The sequence below is a fragment of the Dama dama genome, chromosome 4 (assembly GCF_033118175.1).
Source record: "Dama dama isolate Ldn47 chromosome 4, ASM3311817v1, whole genome shotgun sequence".
In the NCBI taxonomy this organism is placed as follows: Eukaryota; Metazoa; Chordata; class Mammalia; order Artiodactyla; family Cervidae; genus Dama; species Dama dama.
This window is the reverse complement of record NC_083684.1, coordinates 16,191,485-16,218,148: the sequence shown is the minus strand read 5'-3', so window position 1 is coordinate 16,218,148 and position 26,664 is coordinate 16,191,485. Positions and strand designations below refer to the sequence as shown.

At 45.9% G+C, this 26,664-nt stretch overlaps 1 protein-coding gene across 1 annotated transcript in view; it reads right to left on the bottom strand.

Annotated features, from left to right (window-relative positions):
* The window catches only part of CDH13 (cadherin 13), a 992,246-nt gene that overhangs the window by 28,230 nt on the left and 937,352 nt on the right, over window positions 1–26,664 (bottom strand). The window contains exon 11 of the mRNA XM_061138277.1: window positions 1,175–1,317. Coding sequence (XP_060994260.1) covers window positions 1,175–1,317 — 143 coding nt within the window. The remainder of the gene's footprint in view (window positions 1–1,174; window positions 1,318–26,664) is intronic.

Below are 26,664 nucleotides of genomic sequence, written 5' to 3'. Positions count from 1 at the left end.
GAAACTTCTTATGTGATTGATACAGTAGACATCTCAGCTTAATATACTTGAAAATGAATTCTGATCCCCCTCATCTCAACCAGTAGCAAATCCTGTTAGCGTTGCATCTGAAATCTACAGACTATCTCCAGAATCTGACCCCTTCTCATCCCCTCCTCTATTAGTGGTCCAACCCACCATCTTCCCTAGACTGTCCTCAGTTTTCCTAAGAGGTGTCCCGACTTCGGTCTTATTTCCTTGTCTCAAACAAGGCAGCAGAAGGATCGTGGCACTTGGCAATGGTGTCCATTTCACACAAAGTAGAAGCCAGGGGCCCACGCGACCCTCCACGATCCTCATCCTGGACCACTGCCCTCTCTGCTCTGGCCTCCAGCCTCCTTGCTCTTCCCTAAGATTGAGGGGTCCCATCCCCACTTCCTTCATGTTTTGACTCAAACGCCACTTCTTCAGTCAGCCTCTCAGGGCTGTCTAGTTAAAACTATAGCATCCTTTTGTTTGCTATCTCTTCTTCCTGTTTCCCTGTTTCATACATAAATAGTATTCCTTTTTCTTCCCCAAAAGCACATTATGTATTTTAGTCAGATTCCTTCCTTTCTCCATGAGTATGCCAGCCGCACCAGGACAATGATCTTTGTTTGTTCACGACTCTATCTCCAGTGTCTGGAACAGAGTCTGGCTTGTGGATATTGTATTATTAGCTTCTGAATGAACAGGAATTGTTTTGTGATTACCAAGGTACTAGCTGAGGGGACTTGATGTCTTTCTGTGGTGTATATCATAACAGGAACAAAGCTATGGGGACAATTCAATCATCAGGATCTGTGATGTCCCCTGGGATTTTCTTTCAACTTGCATTAGGGAAAAGAACAGTCCCTGTAGATGAGAACAGGAGCCAGGATGAAGGACATCAGCTTGGCTTCCGAGCCTTGGTGCCTGCCGGAGACAGAACAGGGTGAGCTCCCTGCTCTGACCTCTATCTAGACAAAGACCCGAGGATTCCAGGACTTGGGGGTTTTACTGACTCACTATATGTTTATGCACTTTGCTTCCCTGCCGTCACACATTTCTATTCTTACCAAGAACATCTCTAGGCCTAACAGAAGAAATGTAGAAGTGTAAAGATATATTTAGAACTGCAAAGTACACACTTATTGGAATTTAAAAAGTTGCTCACCACTGTCAGTTGCCAGGAAGAGGGCAGTGTAGACGCTGTTGTGGACGAATGGGGACTCACGGTCCAGCACAGCAGTGGTGTCGACAGTCCCGTTGATGGGGTTGATATTCAGCCAGCCTGCTGGATCCTTGTAAACAGAATACCTGAAAAAATAAAAATCCCCAAACAATGACAGATTATATTCAAAATAGATTCAAAAAATGTTCACAGAGTGCTGGGCACAAGCTCCCATGCTAGCTGCCAGATAATTTTTAATACAAATCCAAAAACATCATTAGAGTACAGTTGTTCATCCAGAAAGTAATGACTGACCATTAACTCTGGGCTGTCTCTGTGCTGAATGTTTTGTACATGCACCTCCTTTATTCCTTGTGACAAGCCTGAAAGGAAGGAGCTCACGTCTGCCCGGTTCTCACAGCCTGTCTCCTGAGTTCAAGTCCAGTTTTTTATCCCCCCATTTTACACCTTGGATGCATCTTGTATGCAGACTGGCTGGAAGAAGCACTGTCATGAAGTTACGGGCAGGGCACATGGATGCTTGGGAGAAGAGGGAATTACCTGTGATGGAGGGTAACCCTGGGGTCCTCACAGAGGATGCAGCATCTGAACTGAGACAGATGGAATGGGGGGATGTTGTCAGAGAATGAGAGGACAGACACGTTGGGGAAAGAAGAATATGAATTAACATGGAACAGAGATAGGCACTAAAATATTAGTTCCACAGTAGCAAGGATATCTGTTTACTGTCATGACCCCATCTCCTGGAACACTGCTTAGCACATATACAACACTCAATAGATAGTTGTTGAATGAATAAATATTTAGGGACCAGAAAGTAGATGGTTGTGGTTGGAACATAGCTTCTCCAGGGGAAACTGAAAAATGAATTTGGAGGGACAAATTACAAAGAACCTGAATCATTTAAGGGGTTTGAATTCTAGATATATGGGAAACCATCAAATAATTTTCAAATGTTCTACACACACTACTTTATTTAAAATAGATAATCAACAAGGACCTATTGTATAGAACAGGGAACTGTGTTTGCTCAATGTTCTGTAGTCACTTAAATAGGAAAAAAACATTTGAAAAAGAACAGATGCATGTATATGTATAACTGAATCACTTTGTTGTGCACCTGAAACTAACATGACATTGTTAATCAACTACACTTCAATATAAAATAAAAATTAAAAAGAATGTTCTTATTATTTTTGAGGCTGTTATAAAAGTAACACAAGCTCATTGTAAGAAGTTCAAGCAATAGAAAGGTACATTAAGTAAGAAATGAGAGTCTTGTCTGTCTGGCTGAACATGACCTGGATGTCTTTGACCTGGGTGGCTAAGGAAACGTGGGCAACTAAGAGGATGCTAGATGCTATAGACCTTATGATTGTCTTATTTTTTCTATTATTAAACTACAGGCTGTAGATTTCTTAGTTTTCCCTGAACTTTGGCCATTTTAAACCAACTTGTATATTAAAAAAAAACACTTAAGTAGGATGTTTTATTTTTTAAAAAATTTAGCACTTTGACTTTTTGCCAAGGAAAACAATAAATATTAAACCAGTGGGAAAGCAAACCAAATCAAAACAAAAACAACTCCATCCCCCCAACCCCCACAAAACACACACCTGGAGAGATAAATGCCTTTGCCAAGGTCAACGGCTAGTGTGTAGCAATGTTGGGATCTGAACTTGGAGCCAGGGCCCTGCCCTTAACCTCCATACAAGCTCTGCCCAATCGCACATGTTGTCAGCATCACAGGGGAGTGAAAGGTAATCGACTTCGGAGTGAAGAAGACTCAGATTTTCTGTGAACCCATTTCCTCCTCTGTTAGGTGGGACAATCCCAGTGGCCTCAGTGGTGGCTGTGAGGGTCAAGTGAGGCCTGACTCCAAGGGGCTGCTGGGTGTGCCACTGGACACCAGGCCAGGCCCAGCACGCTCTCTTGATGTGACCCACTGCGTCCCCCGGAGTGTTTTGGAAATGCGTGACTTGGTGAGCCCTGGGGAAACAAGGCTTTGAAGCCGAAACAGTGACGGGGAACAGATGGAGAGAATGAACGAGGCTAACGGAGGTTTTCTCACCACTCTCGATGCCTCAGTTATCATTTCCATATTTCTTCAAAGCAGAAGAAATGTATAAATTACTCCTGAGAGCGAACTGCTTTAAAAACATCCGCCATTCAGCTTGATAGTAATTTACACTTCCAGCTGGCAAGATGCTATCTGCTAAGACCCACCTGAAATGTGTCCTCTGCCCGCCCCCCTGCCCAACTGCCCGCCTGCTTTGAGTCCCCTGGTTAGAAGGGTTAGTCACGCCATCCTCTCGTCCTTGCTGGGCACACGCATGGATGAAAATGCCTGTAAGAGCAGCGTATGGGCCCTCATAGGCCTGCCACCTTCACCAGTTTCTCAACACCTTCACCAGTTTCTCAACGTCAGGACGAGGTTCCAGTTGGCTGTATTATGCATGCTTGCTGTACCTGGCTTGTGCTCACCATTCACAGTTGGCGCCTCATTTACTTCTGTGGTTCACAGCAACCTGATCAAGTGGGTATCATCCCTCTCTAAAGATGAGATAACCAAGACTCAGAGAGGCTTCGCTACTTCCCAAAGCGACACAGCTAAGAAGTAGCCGAGATGGAATTAAACACGGGTGTGCCAGATTCCAGGCACTGGAGCCTAGCCAGGATACAGTGTGTTCATGCCCAGGACCAGGTACTTACTGGCCGCTCTGCATTCGCAGGGTGCAGTGGAGTGCCCAGAGCAGGTGGCTGCCCTTGGATGTTACTTCATTCTTTCTTTTTCGGTTGGAACATCAAGCAAATGGAAAACACGAAGAATGGTGACATTTGTTTCCCATCTTACAGGGTAACAAGTTCAAGGTTGATCCATGAGTGATTTGTGGTGGTTCAATATATTTGAAATAATGAAAAATTTAAATGGACTGTACTTTGTTCCCTGATTACTTAACTCAGAGTTTAGATTATAAATAAAAACTGAATTAAGTAATCTCGCGTTCCACCTTGGCTAAGAGCGCCCTTTTATTCTCCTGTCTTTGTTTTTGGTCCTCTGTTGCTACAGTGTTGCACCATAATGACCATGTTGGCTTCTTGTGCAGGGAAGAGTTATATTGAATAACAAGCTTACAGGGGTTGGTTGATTGGAAGCTGTCCCCTGAGAACAATGCCTGGTGGTTGAGGTCTATACCTACCACATTCCCAGTGAAAGCAAGAGCTTGAGTGGTTTTACAGGATAATACCCCGCTATTTTATTTTCTTTGAAAAATAACCAGATCTGGGAGCTTGCCTGGTGGCTCTGTGGTAAAGAATCCGCCCGCTAATGTAGGAGACACAGGTTTGATTCCTGGTCCCGGAAGACCCCACGTGCCGAGGAACCAGGATTCCGCGTGCCACAACTATGGAGCCTGTGCTCTGGAGCCCGGGAGCTGCACCACTGAGGCCCTCTCACCCTCCGGCCCGTGCTCCATCCACGAGAGAAGCTGCTGCAACGAGAAGCCCGAGCACCACAACTAGAGAAAAGCCCATGTAGCAGTGAGACTAAGCACAGACAAAACTAAATAAAAAAAATTATGTATATATGAAAAAGCAACCAGGTCTCCATCGCTGTGCTATTTAATTGCATGCCTGCTGGGCCCCTTGCCCTCCTCTGTTAGTTAATGGACTTTCTCTGTTGCCTCTTCCTACTGAGATGTTGGGGAGGTCCTCCTGGATCCCAGATCTCCTGGATGTCCATCTTCCTGCGTCCACTCAGGTTTGCAGCCATGGAAAGGGCAGGGTGGGGTCATTCCATTTACTGAGAATGCCCGAGTGCCCAGCGCTGTTTTCCCTGAACCCACGGCCTCCAAACTCAGAGCTTGTGGAGGCCCCCTGAGGTAGCTGTGCCCCCCTCCAGCCCTGGAGTGTCTACCCCCGAGGGGAAGAATGCCCAGCGCTCGTCACCCAGCCTGCACTCCCACCTCCTGGCCGACGAGCCCTTGAGACTGACTGGCCAGGCACTCTATGTACGTTTCTGCATTTTCAAAGCTGTCTCTTTAATAAACCTTTTGGCGCAAGAATACTGGTGTGCAAGACATTTTCTGTGCGCCTAGGCCTGAAAAATGCATATGCCTTATTAAATTGGAATTTCCAGGCAATTTGTCTGTGATGTGAACTTTGCTTGTTACAAGGGAAGAAAAATCAAAAAACAAGACTCCTTGCAGCCTGTGTGTAGCTTCACAGGAGCTGCTCGTGAGCTTGCCAAGGCTTGGCCTCTCCCAGGTATCAGCATCAAACACGCAGGGCAGGCTGATCGGTAGATCAGGCCAGTGGGGAGGCAGGGCGGGGGGCATCTAACCACGCTCCAGGCCCGCATTGTCCTGGGAAGTGGGCTTACTGTTGGCAGGGCCCTGGCAGAGTGGGGAAGAAAGCTGCCTGGCCAGAGGACTTCCAAGCCAGGGGCCCAGCTCTCTGGGGGCCTCAGCGTTGGTGGGAAGGAGAGAGAGACTTTGACAGAACCCCTCTGCAGGCTTCCTGGGTTCACTTCCACTGCACTGAGGATGCACATTTGTTCAGCATGGGATAGCAAGATCCTTGCTATTATTTTAGACTTAAAAATATTACAAAGTAATTATCCTCCAATTAAAATAAATAAATTAGTTAAAAAATTTTGCAAAGTAATATAGCTCCTCACTTAATTCCAGCCCAATGGGCCCCCTAGGTTAAATGAAATATCTGCTTGGGTGATTCAAATCAACCACTTTATTTATAAACAGAACTGGAGAGAGTTCCCGGCTGAAGGATACACAGTGTTCTGGCACAGCTCAGGCAGCTGTGGCTCTGAGAACGTACTTCACGTCTCCTGACAAAGCACACGGAGGAGACGGGAGGACACGTGGTCCCAGAGTCCAGGCTCAGGTACGTGACACGGGCCGGCACAGGGTCCTGGAGAGATGGGGACGGCGCTCTGTCCTGCTCCACAGGACCCAGGGCCCAGGAAGGCGGTCTTGGTAACAGGAGGGACGTCCCCTGGATGGCGCGATGCCATAGAGGGAAGGCGTGGACAGGAAGGCTCGGTGAGTGGCCAGGCAGGACCTCTCAGGGTTGGGGAGATGGAAGTAGAGCTTGTCCAGCTTAGCACAAGGTGATGACCTTCCATGAGGACAAGGGGAGGAGCTCCCGACACCTGTAGGCTCTTCCCTGGACTGCCCTCCCAGGCATCCCAGAGCCCCTGGTGGAGTCCTGAGGTCCTCCTGCATGAGGTGCTACCAGATTACAATGCTACCATCACACTCTCCTGCCAGCTGCCATCTTGCGATGGCACATGGACCAAAGCTCGGTCGGTTCCATACAGACATTCTGACCCTTGTTGCTTAGTAGCTCATTCGTGTCCGACTCTTTGTGACCCCATGGACTGCAGCACGCCAGGCTTCCTGGTCCTTCGCCATCTTCTGGAGCTTGCTCAAACTCATGTCCATTGAGTCTGTGATGCCATCTTATCCTCTGTCATCCCCTTCTCCACCTGCCTTTAATCTTTCCCAGCATCAGGGTCTTTTCCAATGAGTCGACTCTTTGCATCAGGTGGCCCAAGTATTGGAGCATTAGCTTTAGAATCAATCCTTCCAAAGAATTATTCAGGATTGATTTTCTTTAGGATGGACTTGTTGGATCTCCCTGCAGTCCAAGGGACTCTCAAGAGTCTTCTTCAACACCACAGTTCAAAAACATCAATTCTTTGGCACTCAGTCTTCTTTATGGTCTAATTCTCACATCCATACATGACTACTGCAAAAACCATGGCTTTGACTCGACAGACCTTTGTTGGCAAAGTAATGTCTCCGCTTTTTAATATGCTGTCTAGGTTGGTCATAGCTTTTCTTCTAAGGAGCAAGCATCTTTTAATTTCATGACTGCAGTCATCATCTGCAGTGATTTTGGAGCCCAAGAAAATAAAGTCTCTCACTGTTTCCATTGTTTCCCCATATATTTGCCATGAAGTGATGGGACCGGATGCCATGCTTTTAGTTTTTGGAATGTTGAGTTTTAAGCCAGCTTTTTCACTCTCCTCTTTCACTTTCATCAAAGGGCTGTTTAGTTCCTCTTCGCTTTCTGCCATAAAGGTGGTGTCATCGGCATATCTGAGGTTATTGATATTTCTTCTGTCAATCTTGATTCCAGCTTGGACCGCCGTGATGACAAGCAGCACACAGCCCACCCCAGGAGCTCCCTTCCCACCCTTCAGTGGACCCGGGTAGGCTTGCCGTGAGTCCATCATCTGCTCTGTCATAGGAAGCAGGGGGTGAGATCATCAGTGAGTATCTTCTGCTTGGACCACTGTGGTGCCTGACTCTGCCTCTCTTCTACTTGTTACTGTCAGTTCTTCAAAGAGCAGCCAATTGAAAATTCACCATTTTTCTTTTTAAAAAAATATTCCCTTATTTATTTGGGCTGTGCTGGATCTTTGTTGCTGCGCACAGGCTTTCTCTAGGTGCAGCGGGCAGTGCCTTCTCTCTAGTTGCAGTGTTCGGGCTTCTCATCGCGGCGGCTCCTCTTGTGGAGCACGGGCTCTAGGGCCCTCGGGCTTCAGCAGTTGTGGTGCAAGGGCTCTGTTGCTCCGCAGCATGTGGAATCTTCCCAGACCAGGGATTGAACCCCTGTCTCCTGCACTGTAAGGCAGATTCTTAACCACGGTCTCATATGAGTGAGTTCCTGCTTAGAATCCTCTAGTAACCTTCCACTGGGCACAGAATAAAATCCAAACTCCTGATCATGTCTCGCAGGCTTTGCCTTACTCTCCACCCTCCTTTCATCTGTCTCATTTGCCTGTGTGTCTGATGCCTAGAGGAGTGCCTGGCACACGCGGAGCAGGCACTCAGGGGTTGGATGGATGAATGAATGAATGAAGGGACAAGCCTTCTTCAACATGGTTTGACTGACCCAGGCCTGAGCTCCCACGATACTCACTTTGGGAGACTTTAGGTAACCAACTTGAAATGAAGCAGCCTGTCTTTCTCTGATTTCCAGAACAGAGGCTGGATTTCTCCCGGGCCGTGCAGGCATGTAGATGTGCTAGTCCAGTGTCCTGTGTCTCGTGAGACTCCCCCTTGCCCATGATTATCCAACTTTACTAACACTTATTAGTGCTAATAATAAGTAACACTTATTAGAAGGCTGAAAAGCAAAATGAAACCAACTAGTCTTGGTGTTTCAGAGTGAGATGGATCAGCCCCCTGCGGCGTGTGGCCAGGTTGGGGGCCTCTCCTCCAGGGCTATACAGCTTGCAGGTCAAGTTCCGTGTCTGTCCATCAAAGGGAGGGCGTGGTCGTGTCTCTGCCAGGTGCCGTTTCCAGGGTGGGTTGTCTTGAAGAAACATGCTTGCTGGGAGAGCAAACCCGGATGTCAGAAGACCAGCAAGGCAAAGTTAATCTCCACTGCATTTGTTCTCAGACTTTATTTCTATTGGGTGATTAATTGACAGGTCATGTGTCTGCTCAGCACCTGAACATTTCAGCTCAGCTGAGACCAAGTCGAGCAGAGGTGTTGGTGCTTTTGAGAAGTGGATGAGTGAGGTTGTGGCAGAGACTACAGTGGGATAGATGGATGGCAGAGCCCGGTTTCATGCCTTGAAGGTCAGTGAGCACTGCCTGGCAAGCTGCCACCAAGGAGGTTCTTAGCAGTGTCTGCTTGGCTTAGGGGACAGGCCTTCTCCCTCTACTGGAGGCTGGGTGGCAGCAATCCCAGACACTGTCTCTTACCAAGGCTGGGCTGTGGGAGAGCCACATGGTTCTGGGGAGGAGCTGAGAGGGTCTGGGCTCCATGTGGAGAGACCTGGCCCAGAGCACATCTCCACCTGCCTTGGCCTGGCCCGTGGTCTAGAGGAGCGGTCCCTGAACAGGTGACTCTGCTGGTCCCCGTGTGGGAAGCCCTGGGTCCACCATGCCCAGCCCCGGGCACTGATGCCCTACATTTTTGGAAGACCTGCTAGGAGCCCAGAGCTCTGCTAGGGACGGGGGAGACTGCAGTGAGCAAAGCAGGAAGCTCCCGCCCCTGCTGAGGACTTTTACCAAGGGGGTTCATCGCTGATACTGCACTTGGCACACGAGGGGTGAGGGCCCAGAGGAGGGGCTGTCTTTCTCTCCCAGGTCCAGTGGTCTGTCACGTGTCCGGTCCATTGCAGGCCTTAGTCAAGGATGGGTGGGCGAATGAGCAGACGCCAGTGCGTGAAAAGTGAACAGGAAGCAAAGAGTTATAGGATTCCAAGGAGCCGGTGTCCCGGGATTTACAGGGTGTGTGAAGATGGCCATGCACCTGGTCCATGAGGGACGATGGGTAGTGCCCCGATGGGGTCAGCTGTGTGGAGTCACAGAGCTTCTGACAAGGGAGACGACACTTCTTGGGCCTCTGAGCCTCCCACTGCCCAGGGCCGCCAGCTGTTTTCTCATTCATGCCTTCCCAGACCCGAAGCCCGTAGACCTCCACCCTCCCCACTTTTGTTTTAACCGCTGGTTTCCACCGGGAATTTTGTCCCTAGCTCTCTGCTTGGCTGGCTCCTTACTACTCTTCAGACCTCAGTTCAAATGTCACCTCCTCCCTCCCAGCCCATTTCAGGGGCCTCTCCCAGGGGCTCCCCAGTCTATCATACTGTTTACTGTCCTACAGGCTGTAAGCTGCACTCAACTAATGTGGTTAAACATTGATTTACTGGCTTACTGCCCATCTTCCCGCTGGAGTATAAGTTCTACAAGAGGACAAAGGCTAGTTAGGGCCCCGCTAGTGGTGCAAGTTTAGGAAGTGTTTACTGAGTCAGTATGGATGCATTAAGGCAGAGTAAAAGAAGAGTAGTCAGCCCGTCCAAAACACTTACTTTGAGCCTTGTTTTATTTCAAAAGCAATATTTACAATGGACATTTCTCAAGGGTCTGCCGCAGCATTTAAAATTTCCCATGACCCTCTGAGATAGTCCATATGAGACTCTTTTACTCATTTTACATGTTTTCCTGTCTGAATTCTAGAAAATGAAAATTGATGCTTTCTGGATGAATCAACCTCTTCTAAGCTGACTTCCCAGAAGAATCAAAGAGAGCCCATGTAATTTTTTTGCACATGTCTTGTTTGAATGTTTAAAAGAACATCACATATGCTTTTTGAGTCTTGAACTTTACATCTAATTGTGATTAAAAGAACATCTTGGTTTAGCCAGGAAAGAAGCTTTGTCTCCAACTTTGCCAGTTCCCAAAACAACATTCTTAGAAGAAAAGAAAATCCCTTAAAACTCTCTATCCTTTGATCTAGAAATTCCTTTGCCAATAACTTAGCCAAAAGACAGTAAGGGAGCAATTTCTAAAATTTGGGAATGCTGGATTAATAAAATCAAAGCTCGCCCCTCCTTTGCAGGACTTTTCAGAGCCTTGAAAATATAAATTCGCACTGTGAATATCCCAGAAAGGGTCTCAGAACAAAGCACTACTCAAACTTATTTGGCAGTTACTCAGCTACAAGAATGTTTCTTCCATCACTGCTGAGTACAGAAAAATTTAAAAATATCAGGTAACTGTCTATCAAGGGGCTTCCCAGGTGGCACTGTTGGTAAAGGTCCCGGCTGCCAATGCAGGAGACATGAGAGTTTGATCCCTGGGCTGGGAGGAGCCCCTGGAGGAGGGAATGGCAACCCACTCCAGTGTTCTTGCCTGGAGAATCCCATAGGCTGGCAGGCTATGGTCCATAGGGTTGCAGAGTCAGACACGACTGAAGCAGCTTAGCACACATACACACAACTGTTTATCAAAAGTGACTGGTTACCCAGACAACAAAGCACTATGTAGACCTTAAAAACCAAGAGAGACACAGCGTAGCAGGATGACTATATTCAAGAAATGAAGATGACGGTGAAAACCTTACCCACTACAGAGGTTCATGTGTAGACCAGAGAATGCCCAGGGGCTAACACAGGAGGTGCTCACTGCATCCTTCTCACAAACACCAGTAACAACTTTCCTCTGGAGTCCAAGGTCAGCTTCAAAATCCCTCTCCCCATTATACCCTGCGTGCCAAGCCCTTCTTATCACACCGCTGGGCTCATAATCCCAAACCCGTTTGCCAACCTGGCTGAGAAAACAACCTTGGAAGGGGATGTTAGTGGTGGCCACATTGAGAATAACGGCAATGATGATAACAGTGATAGAATAGAAGATAATATTAACACTTACTGAGCACTAACTGTGCCAGAAGCTTCCTCAGCGCTTCACACAGGTCAACTCATATGACCCTCACCACAGCTTCATGGGGTTGGGATTACTGGCCCATTGTAGAGATGGGGGTACTGAGGCACAGAGAGGCGACGTGACTTGCTCCAGGTCACACAGCTGGTAAGCCCAGGACCCACACTCTGGGCTGAGATGCCTCCCTAGCTGACTTTGGCCTTAAGAGTAGTCGTGCCTGTGTCTGGCTATTTGGGATTTGCATCTTTCTTATTTTTTCATATCAGGATTTCTAAAACTTCTACCATGAACCTATAATCTTTTTGCAATAAAGTCCTTTTTTTTTTTTTTCAATAAAAGGTAATAATATAAAGATGTCTTCCTTTACACCCCCACACCTCCATTTCCCTCTTGGCAAAGTCAGCGTTTCTCTCCTCTGTGCAACCTTACTGCTATAGGAGGTATATTACATATGTGATCTGTGTGTGTCTACAAAAACATATATGTATTAACTTCTATTAAACAGTGTACTAGGGGGTTTGAGCTTGGTACAATAAGGGTGGAAAATAAAAAGCATATAGATTAGAGAGGAATAAGTAAAATTTCCTCCATGGGCAGATGACATAATCAGGTATAAAAATTTGAAGGAATTTAAAAAATTAATAACATGAATGTTACTTTGGCATAGTTACAAAACGCAAAGTCAATACACAAAACTCACTTGTATTAAAATGTACTAGCAAATAGTAATTGGAAAATAAAATGTAAATAATATCATTTAAGGTAGTCAAGACCTGTAAAATTCTTAACAAAATATATACAGGACCTATACTCAGAAAACTAGAATACATTGCTAAGACAGATTAGAGAAGTCCTAAATAAATGGATATACCATGTTCATGCTTACAAAACTAAATACTGTTATGAGGTGAATTCCCCCCAAAGTTATTTGTAGATTTAATACAATCTTAATAAAAAATTTAGTTTTTTGCATAAAAATATTTATGTATGTATTATATTATACATGATATGTAATACTGTATATGGTGTATGGATACACATACAATGTATTAATTACACACTTGTTAGGGTTTCCCTGACAGCTCAGTTGGTAAAGAATCCGCCTGCAATTCAGGAGACCCCAGTTCTATTTCTGAGTCAGGAAGATCCCCTGGAGAAGGGATAGGCTCCCCATTCCAGTATTCTTGGGCTTTCCTTGTGGCTCAGCTGGTAAAGAATCCACTGCAATGCAGGAGACTTGGGTTTGGTCCCTGGGTTGGGAAGTTACCCTGGAGAAGGGAAAGGCTACCCACTCCAGTATTCTGGCCTGGAGAATTCCATGGCCTGTATAGTCCATGAGGCTGCAAAGAGTTTGATATGACTGAGCGACTTTCGCTTCTCTTTATGGATTGAATATTTGTGTTCCATCACCTCTCCCCTAATTCACATGGTGAAGCCTTAACACCCAGTGTGACTGAATTTGGGGATGGGGCCTTTAAGGACATAATAAAGGTTAACTGAGGTCGCAGGGTGGGGCCCTGATCTGACGGGATTAGTGTTCTTCTGAGAAGAAGAAGAGGCCTGAGCACAATCCCCCTCCACCCTGTGCATGCATGGAGGAGAGGCCACATGAGGACACTGCAAGGAGGGGGCTGTCCTTCAGCCAGGAGAAGGGCTTTCACCAGAAACTGAGTCCGCCAGAACCTTAAGCATGGACTTCCAGCTTCAGAAGTGTGAGAAGTAAGTGTCTCTTGTCTTAGCCCCCAAGTCTGCAGTCGTTTGTCATGGGAGCCCTCGCAGAGTGACAGAACACTGTACAGATACTAGGCCGAACCATAAAGTTGCCTTTTTAGTGGTCAAAACCCATCAGGTGTCAGCAATCTCATATGGCCCAACCTAATCATAAGCGTATATACAATAAAATGACGTCCTAATTGTGTGCTTCCCCCTAGTGGACAGACTTCTCTGCGGTCTGGGAGACACATCTTGTTTATCTGTGCCTTCATGTCTCTCAGGGTGTCTGCTGGCCTTTGGTAAACACTGGTGACTGATGAGTAAATTACCCAGATGAACATTTTGAATTCCTGTTCCAACAGAAGCCTTAATATGGTTATATCAAGGCTAGCTCTCTCATTAAAAAGAATTACCTTGCACTTATCAGCAGGAGCTATTGAACTGTTTGCCAAGAGCTTTTCTTTTCACTTCGTAGTAACACAAAATAAATGTGTCTTCATAACACACACACACACACACACACACACACACTTGCGTGTGCGCGCGCGCACATGCATGCACCACACAGGCCAGTGTCTTCCAACCCTTCTTGAGTCACACCACTCACACACAGGCTTGTGGGGCCAGAAGGTGAGAGCGGATGGGCTGGGAGGCAGAGTGAGTGGTGTATGGTTTCAGCACCCACCCGACGTCCTGCTCCCTCTCTTCATGCACCAGGTTCGCTCCTGCCCATCCAGACCACAGCCCTGGGGCATCTGCGCGTGTGATGCTGGCCCCTGGTCTGGGAGGAGCTGGGGATCTGGGTACCATCACAATTCTAAAAGCTTGTGCTGTGCAAGAGTAAATGAAATGCACCTTTCCTTCAAATGTATGAGTCAAAATTGACACTTAAACTAAACCTCTGGATCTCAAAAACTCCCCCCAAAACAAAAAACCAAACAAAAACAACAACAACAAACCCAGCCAAATTAGCAGATGCAGGAAAAGGCTGCTCTCTCCCTAAACATGTGGCTTACTCCCTGGCTCTCCCAGTGTGGACCGCTGAGCCAGGCTGCTTGCTAGTCCCTTTGAGATGCATGTTGTTCCAAACCTGGTCGGTCCTTGGGCCTCATGTCCCTATCACATGCTCTCTTGGAAAGCTATTCCAAGCCTTCTCCAACCTTTGAACATAATTCTATCTTTCTGGGCTTCTAATGTCAATTTACTAACATTCTTGGCTTTTAAAATCTCCTAAATTGACATTTTATTGTGAATAATTGAGTATTTTTCCTTCTGAATACAGCAAGGTTGGAAGTTGCTCCCTTGAATGCCCATCACTACAATTGTAGTCTGTGGGGGAGACAGGTAGATTTGCAATACAGCAAGTGGAAGAAAACAGTAGAATCTAGGTGATGGGTGAATGAATGCTCACTGCAAAATTATTTCAACATTTCTGTGCATTTCAAACTTTCATAAAGTTGATGGCAAAAAGGATGAATGCGTCTTTTCTTGAGATAGTAAGCAGTTCTGTTACCATATTCCTGTCTTTCTAAAAAGAGACAAAAAACCTAAGGAGGTCATACACTGTGTGACTTCATTCATATGAAACATCCAGTCTGGCCAAATCCATAGAGACCAAAAGTAGATTAGTAGTAGATTAGTAGAAAGATTAGTGGTTGCTATGGCAGAGGAGAGGCAGAATGGAGGTGATGGCTAAGGAGAATAGATTTCTTTCTGGGGTAAAGAAAATGTTCTAAAATTGATTGTGGAGATGGTTGCACAACTCTGTGAATATACTAAGCCCATTGAATTGTATATTTTAAATGGTAGATTGTGGGGTTTGTGAATTATGTCTCAATAAAGCTGTTATATACAAGAGAAATACCTTCAAGGAAGTGAGCTCTCCATGGTTTCCTAGGTGATTAAAGCACAGAAAAATGAAAAAAAACCAAACATCCTTTTCATGATGTGCTTCAGAATATTCTACTAATGAATTGCAGAGGGCCCAAAATAACAGGGGTATTTTGATGGTCTTTCATTTTTGCCTGCTTGACATATACTGAGTCAAATGAAAAACTCTCTGAGGCTCATCTATGGAATCTTTATTCTTACTTGTAATGACTGTAGGAGAATGGGCCAAGGTAACTGGATGCCTGGTGAATGAATGAATGAATAACAAAGGAATGAGTGAGCAAGCACCTTGCTCTTTCTTTGGCTTTTCCTATCGACTCACGTCTCTGTCTCTGAATGAAGGCTTCGCTTAGTCTTAATCATGAAGGTTGCAGCTGTTTCTTCACGCTATCAAGGATTCTTATTTCTCTCAAACCCAAACAAGACACTGGGTCTTGTCACCAAGCTGGCCTGGTGACAATACTGCCAACTGGAGTCTTGGTTTCCCATCTAACAAAGGGCAGGTTCAAGGATGGTCTGGAAGCTTCTTTCTAACACTAGTAAGTTATGACAGTCTTTGCCCAAACAATAGCTATTCTGGATGAGCAAAAAGTTGTAAATTCTTCCTGGTGGGCACATTTACACCAAAGTCCTGGGAGTTTCTTCCATGTGATGAGTGACACTTTACAAGACAGAGTAAACGCAGAGAGTGAAAAGGCAGTCATTAAAAGGTGAGAAAAACAAACAGCTGGCAAAGAATGCCTGTATAAATTGCTCACTCTGACTTCAGGGGGATAATTTTTTTAAAGTAAGATCATGAGAAGTAGATTTATGTCCCCAGATCCAATGCAAATGCAGGATTTGCACAATAACCATTTATCAGGTCCCAAAGATCTGATTTATGGCCCCACGGCCCTACTTTGTATTCTGACGGGCTCAGAAAGTTAACTGACAACACAGAAAGAAATATCCTCCGACTCATTGCAGATGACGGGTTATAAATGAGCACAACTTGATTTTCTGCTCTGGAAAATTAGTGTTTTGAAACTCTCATTAGAAATTAGTCGTTAAAGCTGTGCCCAGACTTGACTGTTTGGCCCATTGCTTTATTGTTGCTTTAGTCATTTAATTTCCTGACAGCATTGGGTGGGGAAACCACTGCCTTTGCTGTAGAACATTCTAGGTCGACATCTTTGTCTAGATTCAACACCATGTCTCCAGACAGGCTGTGCCCCTGCAGAGACTCTGCACCCGTGTAGGGCGAGCTGGGTGGCATAGAACCAGTATCCACTTTGCAAGAGGCACTGTGCTGGCCAGGGGCAAGGAGACAGAGGGGTGACTTGGCTCCTGATCCTTCTCCCCAAATGTTAGTGGAGAGACTGAACTAGTGTTTCCCAGACTGGGTGCCCTATGGTTCTGGCCCCAGAATCACCAGCAGAATTAAAGATACAGATTCCCAGGTCCTGACATTGGAGTTTGGTTCTGACATTGACTTGGTAGGTCTGAGATAGGGTTTAAGCCTCTGTAATTTTAGCAACTTCCATGGGCTTTTGATGTTGGTCAATTTACTTGTCCAGGGATGGGCACTTGGGATTCGCTGGAGCCTGATGCTCAGCCATCTCCTCCAAGTCACCAGAAGATTGAGGCACTCAGGTAAAGCATGGAGTCCAGCGTATTTGATCTGCAGGAGGTCAGCAGGTGGGTCAGGAACCTTCTTCCCAGCGAGGGGTGGCCACAAAGCTTTCTTTTCACCCTCCAAGTCCAGTTAATCACCAAATCATGCTGATTCCACTTTCTCCATGCTTCTTAGCTCAGCTGCACGTCTTTGACTTTTCTTCCTTGCCACTCTTGTCCTCGGTGGCAGCGTCTTAAGTGACCTCTTACCCTCTCGTCTCTTCCCCTCACATCTGTCCTGTGCCTAAGTGAACTTTTTCTAAAATTCAGATCTGATCATAACGTCGTTCTGAGTTCAGGCCTCTGGCGCCCTTTGGGGCCCTCACTGCCTACAGATCAGAGCCTAGCTCCTGCCGTGGACCACACGAGGCCCCTCGCAGCCGTGTCGCCTCGTTAAGTGTGCAGTTCTAGCCTCTGCGCCTCTGCCTGCAGTGTCTCCAGGGCCTGCACACCTCCCTCTGACCCCTGGGCTGCCTTCAAGCATCAGCTCGGCTCTTCTTGATTCTAACAGGTGGACACAGATGTGCCTTTCTCTCTGCCCTTGTCAGACTGTCCTGTTCTGCACCTTGAATGTCATTTTCATCACAGCTTTCATATTTATAATTAAAAGGTGTTTGTTTATACAGTTACCTATTCTTCTAGACTAGGTGAGCCTGGACGATAGAGGCCATGCATGTTTTGGTGTTTGTATCCCCCACCTCTCTGAATTAGGGGCCCGGGGGAAAGGGGGCCCTGGGGTTGGATGACCCTGGACCTGGTCAGAAGGCTGGAGAGACATGTATAGTGTTTGCACAGAGGCCACACAGGGGAGCTGCTCCTGGCCAGCTCTCCTCTGGGAGCTGCCCTAGTTTCAGTACAGCCCTTGGTCAACCCGCAACCCAGATCCCTGCTGACATCACTCCATTGGTAATATTAGTCCTCTGGGGAGGCTGGCACTTCTCAGTCTGCTGCGGAAGGTGAGGTAAGGATACAGGTCTCCAGGAGAGCTTCCTGGGACCCCTTTAGGATGGCTGAGAAGATGAGTAGTTGCAGGAGGCCTGAACTAGGAAGGAATCTCCCATGGCCAACATGAGCTTGTTCAATTTCATGCACCCATTGTACCCATACATCTACCCATGTGCCCATCCACATACACGTTCACACATCCATCCTTTCATGCATCTATCCATTCATCTACCCACACATCCATCCATGCATATATCCATCATTACCCAGTCACATACCCATCTCTGCATCTGTGCATCCATCCACATATCTACCCATTCATGTATCCATCTATTGTTTCAGTACTCATCACACAGCTACTGTGTGTTAGGAACTCTTATTTATGTATTACTGTGTCTATGACAGCACTTATGCTCTAGAAGAAGGAACAGAATTATAAGCAACATGTAAACAGATGATATGACAATTTCAGAGAGTGACATGTGCTCTGGAAGCATCACATTGGGCAATGGTACAGGGGTGACTAGTAATGTGGAGGAGTAGGGGAGGGCTTATTTAGTGAGAAGCAAGGAGAGCCACTCAGCGGGGATGACAGATGCGGTATGAATGAAAAGGAGACAGTCAAGTAGAGAGATGGTGGGGAGGATGTTCAAGACAGAGGAATCCGTGCTGAGCCGATGAGTCAGGGGGAGTCTCCAACTGGGAAGCAGTTTGGGGACAGTGGCCAGAACAGAGGCCAGCAGATGGAACCAAGTTCAAATCCCCACTCAGTCACTAACACCTGTGGGTCACTGGGAGCGGTTCCAACCTTTCAGAGCTTTCACGTCCCTGTAGGTAAAACGGAGACACTAAAACCTTACTGATAAGGTGGTTGTGAAAATTGCATCATATGTGAAGCACGGTCCTTGGCATGGGGTAGGGGGCTTCCCAAACCCATGTATTTCAAAATCCTTTTGCCAAGTGAAAGTCACCGTGCTTTTCGCATCAGCATCCTGAGACAGAAAAGATGGATCACCTCGATTCTGGTAACCGGTTTCCAACTGACACCTCTATCTGATTTCGCCTTCCTTCCATATTTTAAAAATGCTCCAGGTACTTCCTTTATTATGCATGTCACCTGGCTCTAGTTACTGTGGAACTAGAAGGTCACAGCTTGGCTCCGGGCTCAGAAATATGGCAGCTGTCAGGCACATGATTTAGGAAGTTGGCCTTCCTCAGTGGAACCACAGCGCAGTAAAATCCAGTCAATGATTCAGCCCACTGCTGCCGAGTAAGAGCTGGAAGAAATCTTCAGCAGCTATATTAACACGAAACTTTTTATGAGTAAATGTTTTTCGCTAGATGACATTGAACCCCTGCTTCCCTCCTCCAGTCTCCAAACAGCTCAGCTTTGGAAGAAGGGGCCAGAGACTCTGAATAGGAAGCAATGACCCTGCTGTACCAAAAAAAAAAAAAAAACAACAAAAAAAAAAACACCCCAGATTTCCAAACAAAACCATGATAAAAATAAAGCCCTTTACAAGAGTGTGGGACAACAGGACGCATAGCCCCAGTCTGCTCAGGCCTGCAATCCTAGGCTCTCCCTCTTTGATCACACTCACGTCTGGCTCTTATTATATTTTCCTCATAGACTGCTAGAGGTGCACTGGTCATGGTTCAACATCCAGTTTTCTGGAGCAAAAAGAGCCCAGAATATTAGCATTTGCCCATTTCCATGGTGTAAATACTTCTGCTGTGACTGACTTTGAGTCACTCAAGATGCCACAGAATACAAAATTGGGAAAAGATGGTAACATTGGCTCGTGAGCTGGTTTGAACTGGCTCTGGGCCACCACTGCCACATCGTCACCCTATTGTCATGACCACTGGCTCTGGCTGGGTGCACTGTCAGACACAGTGCATGTGACAGCTCGTATAATCTTAACCGTCATCATTTGAGGCAGGGATTGCTATCACCAGCTCAAGGATGAGGGGATTGAGCTCAGACAGACTGTGTGGCCAGCATAGGCTCCCATGAGAAGGTGGCACTCTGCCCCGGCCCCATTTCAAGCCCTCCTGTTTCTTCCCTGGATTAGCATCTGCTTCCCAACAGGCTCCAGGACTGCAGGCCCCCTGGGGCCCTCTCTCGCTGCTCTTTTGTGTATATAACCACCTACCCCAGTTCAGAACTGAGTCCAGTTTATTTATTTAATGCTTACCAACCCAGCCCTGCTCACTCGCGCACACAGTAGGCACTCACTTAGTAAGATTTTCCATTTCTTCCTGCTGTGCTGGTGTACCCTCTCAGAACAATGGCCTGGCCCATTTCTCAGGTGTTTGTGTCTGTTTTGTGTGATAGAAGATAAAACTGGGACTTTCATATCTGGTATTAGTGAAGTAGGCAATTCAGACCAATCCTCCCACTAAGCAAGCTATAAGATGTTGGAAAATACACATAAAAAGAGGAAATGGGGAAGAAGTCAGGACAGATTAGAAGACTACAGGTCTGCAATCAGTACAGGTCTCTATTTTCTCATACCCTTCCTGGTGATGATGTCACTTTGAGGGGAGTCTTAGAAAGTTTTGCAGGTAATGTTATCAATCTGAAAATTCAACCAGTTTCAAAGAGTTTTTGACTTTGGAAAGAAGGGCCAAGACTAGAAGATTATATCTACTCAAGTAAATAGTCATTAAAGAGGCCAACAAGGGGAGGAAAAAGTGGAGAGGAATGGTCTCCAAGGGTTGGTGGGAGGTAGGGGGACGGTGGGCAGAACACAGAGGGCTTCCAGGGAGGGATGCTACTGGGGGTGATGTTGTCATGGTGGACACGTGTGCTTGCAACTGTGTCCACACCCACAGGATGTATACCACCAGCAGTGAACCCGTAGACTGTGGACTTGGGGTGATGAGGTGTGTTCATCAACTGTAACACATGCTACACCCTGGGGGAGGCTGTGCATGCCTGGGGTTAGGGGATATATGGGAAACCTTCATACCTTTCCCTCAATGTTGCCATGAATCTAAGACTGCTCTAAAAATAGTCTATTAGAAAAGTGGACAAGTCTAGGTTTTCCAAGCTTTATGGAAATAAAATGGACTCAGCAAAATGGGAGACTGTATCAAAAATATGATATTAAGGGTAAGTTGTATACACAGCTGAGGTGAAAGATTTTGGATAGAACACCCATCAAACATGGAGGGAATGGAATCACAGGTTGGAAAAGTGGGAGGGAGTAGCTATCTCAACCTGAGAGTTCTTCCCGAACCTTGGTAACAGTGCTCTGATTGCCACTACTCCATTCCCACTGAAGTCCGCCATCGAGGTCAACCATCCCCTGGCTGTGGGTGGGCCCTGACCCAAACTAGGCCCCCAAACTCACTCTCACCTCTGAGCCCAGGCCATGGTGGATGCGGGCGCCAAGCCCGTCCTGATGCTGCTGCTCCTGGCCTCTCACCTGGCCCTGGGCTCCCCCTGCCGTGACACCTGCCTGTTGACTCAGGGAATGGCTGCACAGATGTCTGTCATTTTGTTTCTTTTGCAGACACCTTCCAGAATTGACTTCTGATGCTTGCCTCCAACTCCAACAGACAGACAGCCCATTTCAGAAAGAGGACACTATTTGGAAATGCACTTTACTAATACTGCTGCTGCTGCTAAGGAGGAGATGTATTGGGGCCTGGAAGTTAGGAGCCCCAGGCTGGGGGTAGTTAAAATCCCCTGCCCTCTCCAGAGCCTGCAGAAATGCCTGAAAATATTGACAGAAACAAATGCTTGAAGGAAATCCCAGCATCGCCTGTTGGGCAAGGTCAACAAGGATAAAGTGGATGTGTTCTTGAAACCAAAGAGGAGCGCGAAGGAAGCATTATTTAATCCTGATCAAGGAAAGGGGACCGCTAACCTCTGATGAGAAAACGGACTTTGCACTAGCTGTAAGTAACTCCATGACAAGTGAATGAATAGCCCAAGTGATTATCATACAGAATTTAATATTTAGGCCAGCATGAACTCATAGCAATAAAGCTCCATTTCATATCTTTTGTGGAATGAGGTGGGGGCATTTATGAGCAAAGGCATGCATGAATGAGTGAAGAAATACACTAAATGTAGCAATAAAACTCCCACTCTTATATCTAGTTGTCGCTTTATCCAGCCCTAGCCGGAAAGCCCTTGCTCAGCAAATAACAATTATCTGAGATTACAAATGACGTAAAAAACAGATGGGCATACAGAACACACTCATGCTTCTCCTTTCTCTTAAAAACACAAGAGAAATGGGAAAAGGTAGTTAGCAAAAACTCTAATTAAGAAATAAAGATAAAGATGCATTCTTGTTGAGGATGAAAATAACTGCATATCAGAACCCTTCCTTATGGGAGATAAAGGTATTTTCCAGTTCTTTTATAAAAAAGCCATTCAATGTAAACAAACCAAAAAAATCCACAGACTCCAGGATGTCAATGCTTGATCTATTTAAGTCATGAATATTGAACAGTTCCGAAGTCTATTTTGTGATACTAATTTGTGTTACAGTCTCTAAAAATATTTTAAAACTGTCTCTCTTACTGATAGTTGAGAATTTTTATCAATAGGTAAAAAAGTTCAACTTTAGTGATAGAAATAGCAACACATCATTAGTTACCTGATATTAACACAGCAATTTGGTTGTAGTTGGGAGAGAGCTCCCCTCATAGCCACAGATACCCCTAAGAAAACATACCTGAGACTGTTGGGGCAGCCTGATCAGGTAGACAGCCAGTTTGGAAGGACACTTCACTGTGTGTGTGTTTTAAGGCCAATTGCATATTACTTGTGTGTGTGTGTTAGTTGCTCAGTCGGGTCTGACTCTTTGTGATCCCTTGGACTGTATCCCACCAGGCTCCTCTGTCCACGGAATTCTCCAGGCAAGAATACTGGAGTGGGTTGCCATGCCCTTCTCCAGGGGCTCTTCCCGACCCAGGGATCAAACTCGGGTCTCCTGCATTGCGGGCAGATTCTTTACCATCTGAGCCTTAGAGTGTAGATTTTACATCTGTTAAATATTTCTGTCAACAATAAAAGCAATCTTTTGCGGACAAGGATATTAACAGCACTTCAGGCAAGTCATTAAAGCAACCTGATCCTTTTGACATTTCCAGAACCCCCAGGAAGGGCCCATTGACTCTCATGGGACTTGTGTGGACATGACTCTCATGGCTTCAGCAGCATGTGTCTACCCCTTCTTCTGTTTGCATCACCTACCTCCACTTTGGGCAGCCAGCCCACTGCCATTTTTGCTTTGTTCCTGCACCAGCTCCCCTGAGGTGACCCAGGCCTGTGGTCATGATTGGTCTAGGCTAGACCCCAGGGATGGGGGAGCCTTGTGGGCTGCCATCTATGGGGTCGCACAGAGTTGGACATGACTGAAGTGACTTAGCAGCAACAGCAGACTCCTGATCTGCTCTAGACCCAGGAATTCTGCTGGAACCCTGGGAAGGAACTTTCCTGGGGCTGTGGACCTGGAGCTATTGCTGGCGTTTTGTAACATGAGGTCAGAGTTTATTTGAGAGTGAAGCTGACAGTGAGGAGAGGAAGTCAAGAGGGAGAGAAGGCTCCTGAGAGCCCCGCCCTAATGGCACACGCAGGGCTGACGTCACCAGTGGGTGCTGTTCTGATTGGCTGGTGTCACGACTAACGGCTCCTATTTGAATACTTCCCAACAATACTCAGACCTGGCTCTGCCTAAAATCTCACCTCCCAGTTATGTCAGCTCATCGGTTCTTTTTTTTTTTTTTTTTTCTGATCCCAGTTTGAGTTAGGTTCCATTTGTCTTGACTATAGATGAAGCTACCATTTGGGAGGGTTCAAATTTAAGTAACAAGCCTTTCTACTATAGATTTGAAAATTAAACTTGTTTTTGGTAGGAGAGAAATTTGAGAGATGCAAAGATCTACTTGGATTGTGTTTCTCTTCTTTGAAACCCAGCCTCCCCATTTTGTATAAAAGAGTGTGCCATGCTTGTTAGAAATCAGCCTGGCTTCATCAACAAGAATCTCATTTCTCATGAAACTGAGGTATCTTCTACCTGAACCCAGGTGAGGCATTTCATACTGTCATGGGGGAAAAATAAATGATGGGGCAATGACCAGCTCTTGGGTGAACTTACTCAGGCAGAGTGGCTGTTTTCAGTGGATGCTGGGTTATTACACTCTGATCTGTTGATTTGTCAGTTAGATAGCTGAGGGTATTGGATGGAAGGAGGAGGAGATGAACCCACACAGAAAGAGGTGTGGGCAATTGCTCCTAAGTTGGGTCTGTCTGCTTTGTGGTGATAGAGGCTAAAACACATGGTTCCCTTGCTACTGGATTGAACTTTATAATCAGTCCATTCATCAAAAGCCCAAAGGGCTCAGACTGCTTTGACCTGAGGCTTGAATCATGTTAGTCTTTGAAAGCAAAAATCCTCCCGCCCCACCTTAGCATTTCTTCACTGGTGGCTTAGAAATGCACTGTCATTTCAGTCACTTTGTACAATGTCTTTTTTTTTTTTTTTTTACTATTTTAATAAAAATCCAAGTGATATATGAACAAAATTAATAGGGCTGAAGTTTTAGAGAAGCAGTGTTGCTTTACACACCTGTCTACACTTTCATTATATGTGTGTTTAACATAATACATGGCAGATATGATGTGTGGTGAAGTGAACAGAGAGCCTGGCCACTCAGAGCAAAACAATGATGGGAATACCAGACCACCTGACCAGCCTCCTGAGAAATCTGTATGCAGGTCAGGAAGCAACAGTTAGAACTGGATATGGAACAACAGAATGGTTCCAAATAGGGAAAAGAGTACGTCAAGGCTGTATATTGTCACCCTGCTTATTTAACTTATATGCAGAGTACATAATGAGAAATGCCAAGCTGGATGAAGCACAAACTGGAATCAAGTTTGCCAGGAGAAATATCAATAACCTCAGATATGCAGATGATACCACCCTTATGGAAGAAAGCAAAGAACTAAAGAACCTCTTGATGACAGTGAAAGAGGAGAATGAAAAAGTTGGCCTAAAACTCAATATTCAGAAAACTAAGATCATGGCATCTGGTCCCATCACTTAATGGCAAATAGATGGGGAAAGAGTGGAAACAGTGAGAGACTTTGTTGGGCTCCAAAATCACAGCAGATGGTGACTGTAGCCATGAAATTAAAAGATGCTTGTTCCTTGGAAGAAAAGTTATGACCAACCTAGACAGTATATTAAAAAGCAGAGACATTACTTTGCCAGCAAAGGTCCATCTAGTCAAAGCTATGGTTTTCCAGTAGTCATGTATGGATGTGAGAGTTGGACTATAAAGAAAGCTGAGTGCCGAAGAATTGATGCTTTTGAGCTGTGGTGTTGGAGAAGACTCTTGAGAGTCTCTTGGACAGCAAGGAGATCCAACCAGTCCATCCTAAAGGAAATCAGTCCTGAATATTCACTGGAAGGACTGATGCTGAAGCTGAAACTCCAATCCTTTGGCAACCTGTTGTGAAGAACTGACTCATTGGAAAAGACCCTGATGCTAGGAAAGATTGAAGGTGGGAGGAGAAGGGGATTACAGAGGATGGGATGGTTGGATGGCATCACAGTCTCAATGGACATGAGTCTGAGTAAACTCCAGGAGTTGGTGATGGAAAGGAAGGCCTGGCGTGCTGCAGCCCATGGGTGGCAAAGAGTTGGACATGACTGAGTGACTGAACTGAACTGAACATTGCAATCAAGAGGCAATATGGTATTTTTTCAAGAAAAGGGAAATGTGTAGACAAATTGAATAATGGAGGTAAGATATAAAATATTGGCTCAAACTCTGTGGTAAAGCATCTTTGCCTTCTGGTTGTGTCATTGGAGCAACAGGGCTTGCCCACACCTCGGGGGTATATCTGAAAACACAAAGTAACATGAAGAAATCAGGGCTGCTGAGGACTACTGCACCAGAATATTTCTTTCTCTATCACACAGTTCATTAAGGTAAAGTACAAAGATTTTTATTTTGCCTGTATTTTTCTTAGCTGTATTTTTTCTTACCATGCCTGCTATATATAGAATAGATCCTGTTTCCCAATCTGGATCAGGCCTTTCCCAACTCAGGGGTGCACAGTCCTGGAGTGTGGTTTTCGAGAGGTTGTGAAAGTCACAAAAGCTCTGAGGGCTTCTCTCTTATCCACCCCAGTCCCCTTTGAAAGACGTTGCCCTGAGTTCTAACTGTGTCTGTTATGGACTGAATTCTGCCTCTCCCAAATCTCTGTGCTGACGTCCCAATCCCAGCTCTTCAGAATGTGGCTGTATTTGGAGACAGGGTCTTTAGAGAGGCGATTAAGGTAAAATGAGGTCATTAGGGTGTCCTTGTAAGAAGAGGAAATTAGGACACAGCCACGCACAGAAGGAAGACCATGTGAAGACACAGGGAGAGGATGCCGTCTACACGCTGAGGAGCGAGGCCTCAGAAGGAACACACTTGTGGATACCTTGATCTCAGACTTCCAGTCTCCAAGATTGTAAGAAAATCTATTTCTGTTGCTTAAGTCACCCAGTCCACGGTCCTCCAGAGCAGCCCTAGCAGACTAACCCAGAGTCTGTTAGGTGCTTGAACTCGGGCTGGTTGCTGTGCCTCTCCACCATTAGGCAAGTTTGCTAACCGAGTCAGTTACTTTAAGATAAACCCTTCTAAAATGAGCCAATTCCTATTCCAGTATCTGTTATGCCTGCAACAGCTCATTTGCATTTGTTCCCCGATACTGTTCGCTCACAGAAGGCAGTGCATGGAGGCCTTCTTCTTTGATCTGATTAATTCCGTGACACACCACTGTTGAAGAGTGAGGCAGGCAGACTACAGTCAGCCTTCCATATCTACAGGTTCCATATGGGAGAATCAACCAACTGTAGATCAAAAACGTTTGGGGAAAAAATTCCAGAAAGTTACAAGCAAAACTTGAATTTTCAGTGTGCTGGCAACTATTTACATAGCATTTACCCTGTATTGACTACTATTTACATAGCATTTACATTGAATTAGGCATTACAAGGAATCTAAAGATGATTTGAAGTACAGGAGGATGTGCGTGTGTTCTGTGCA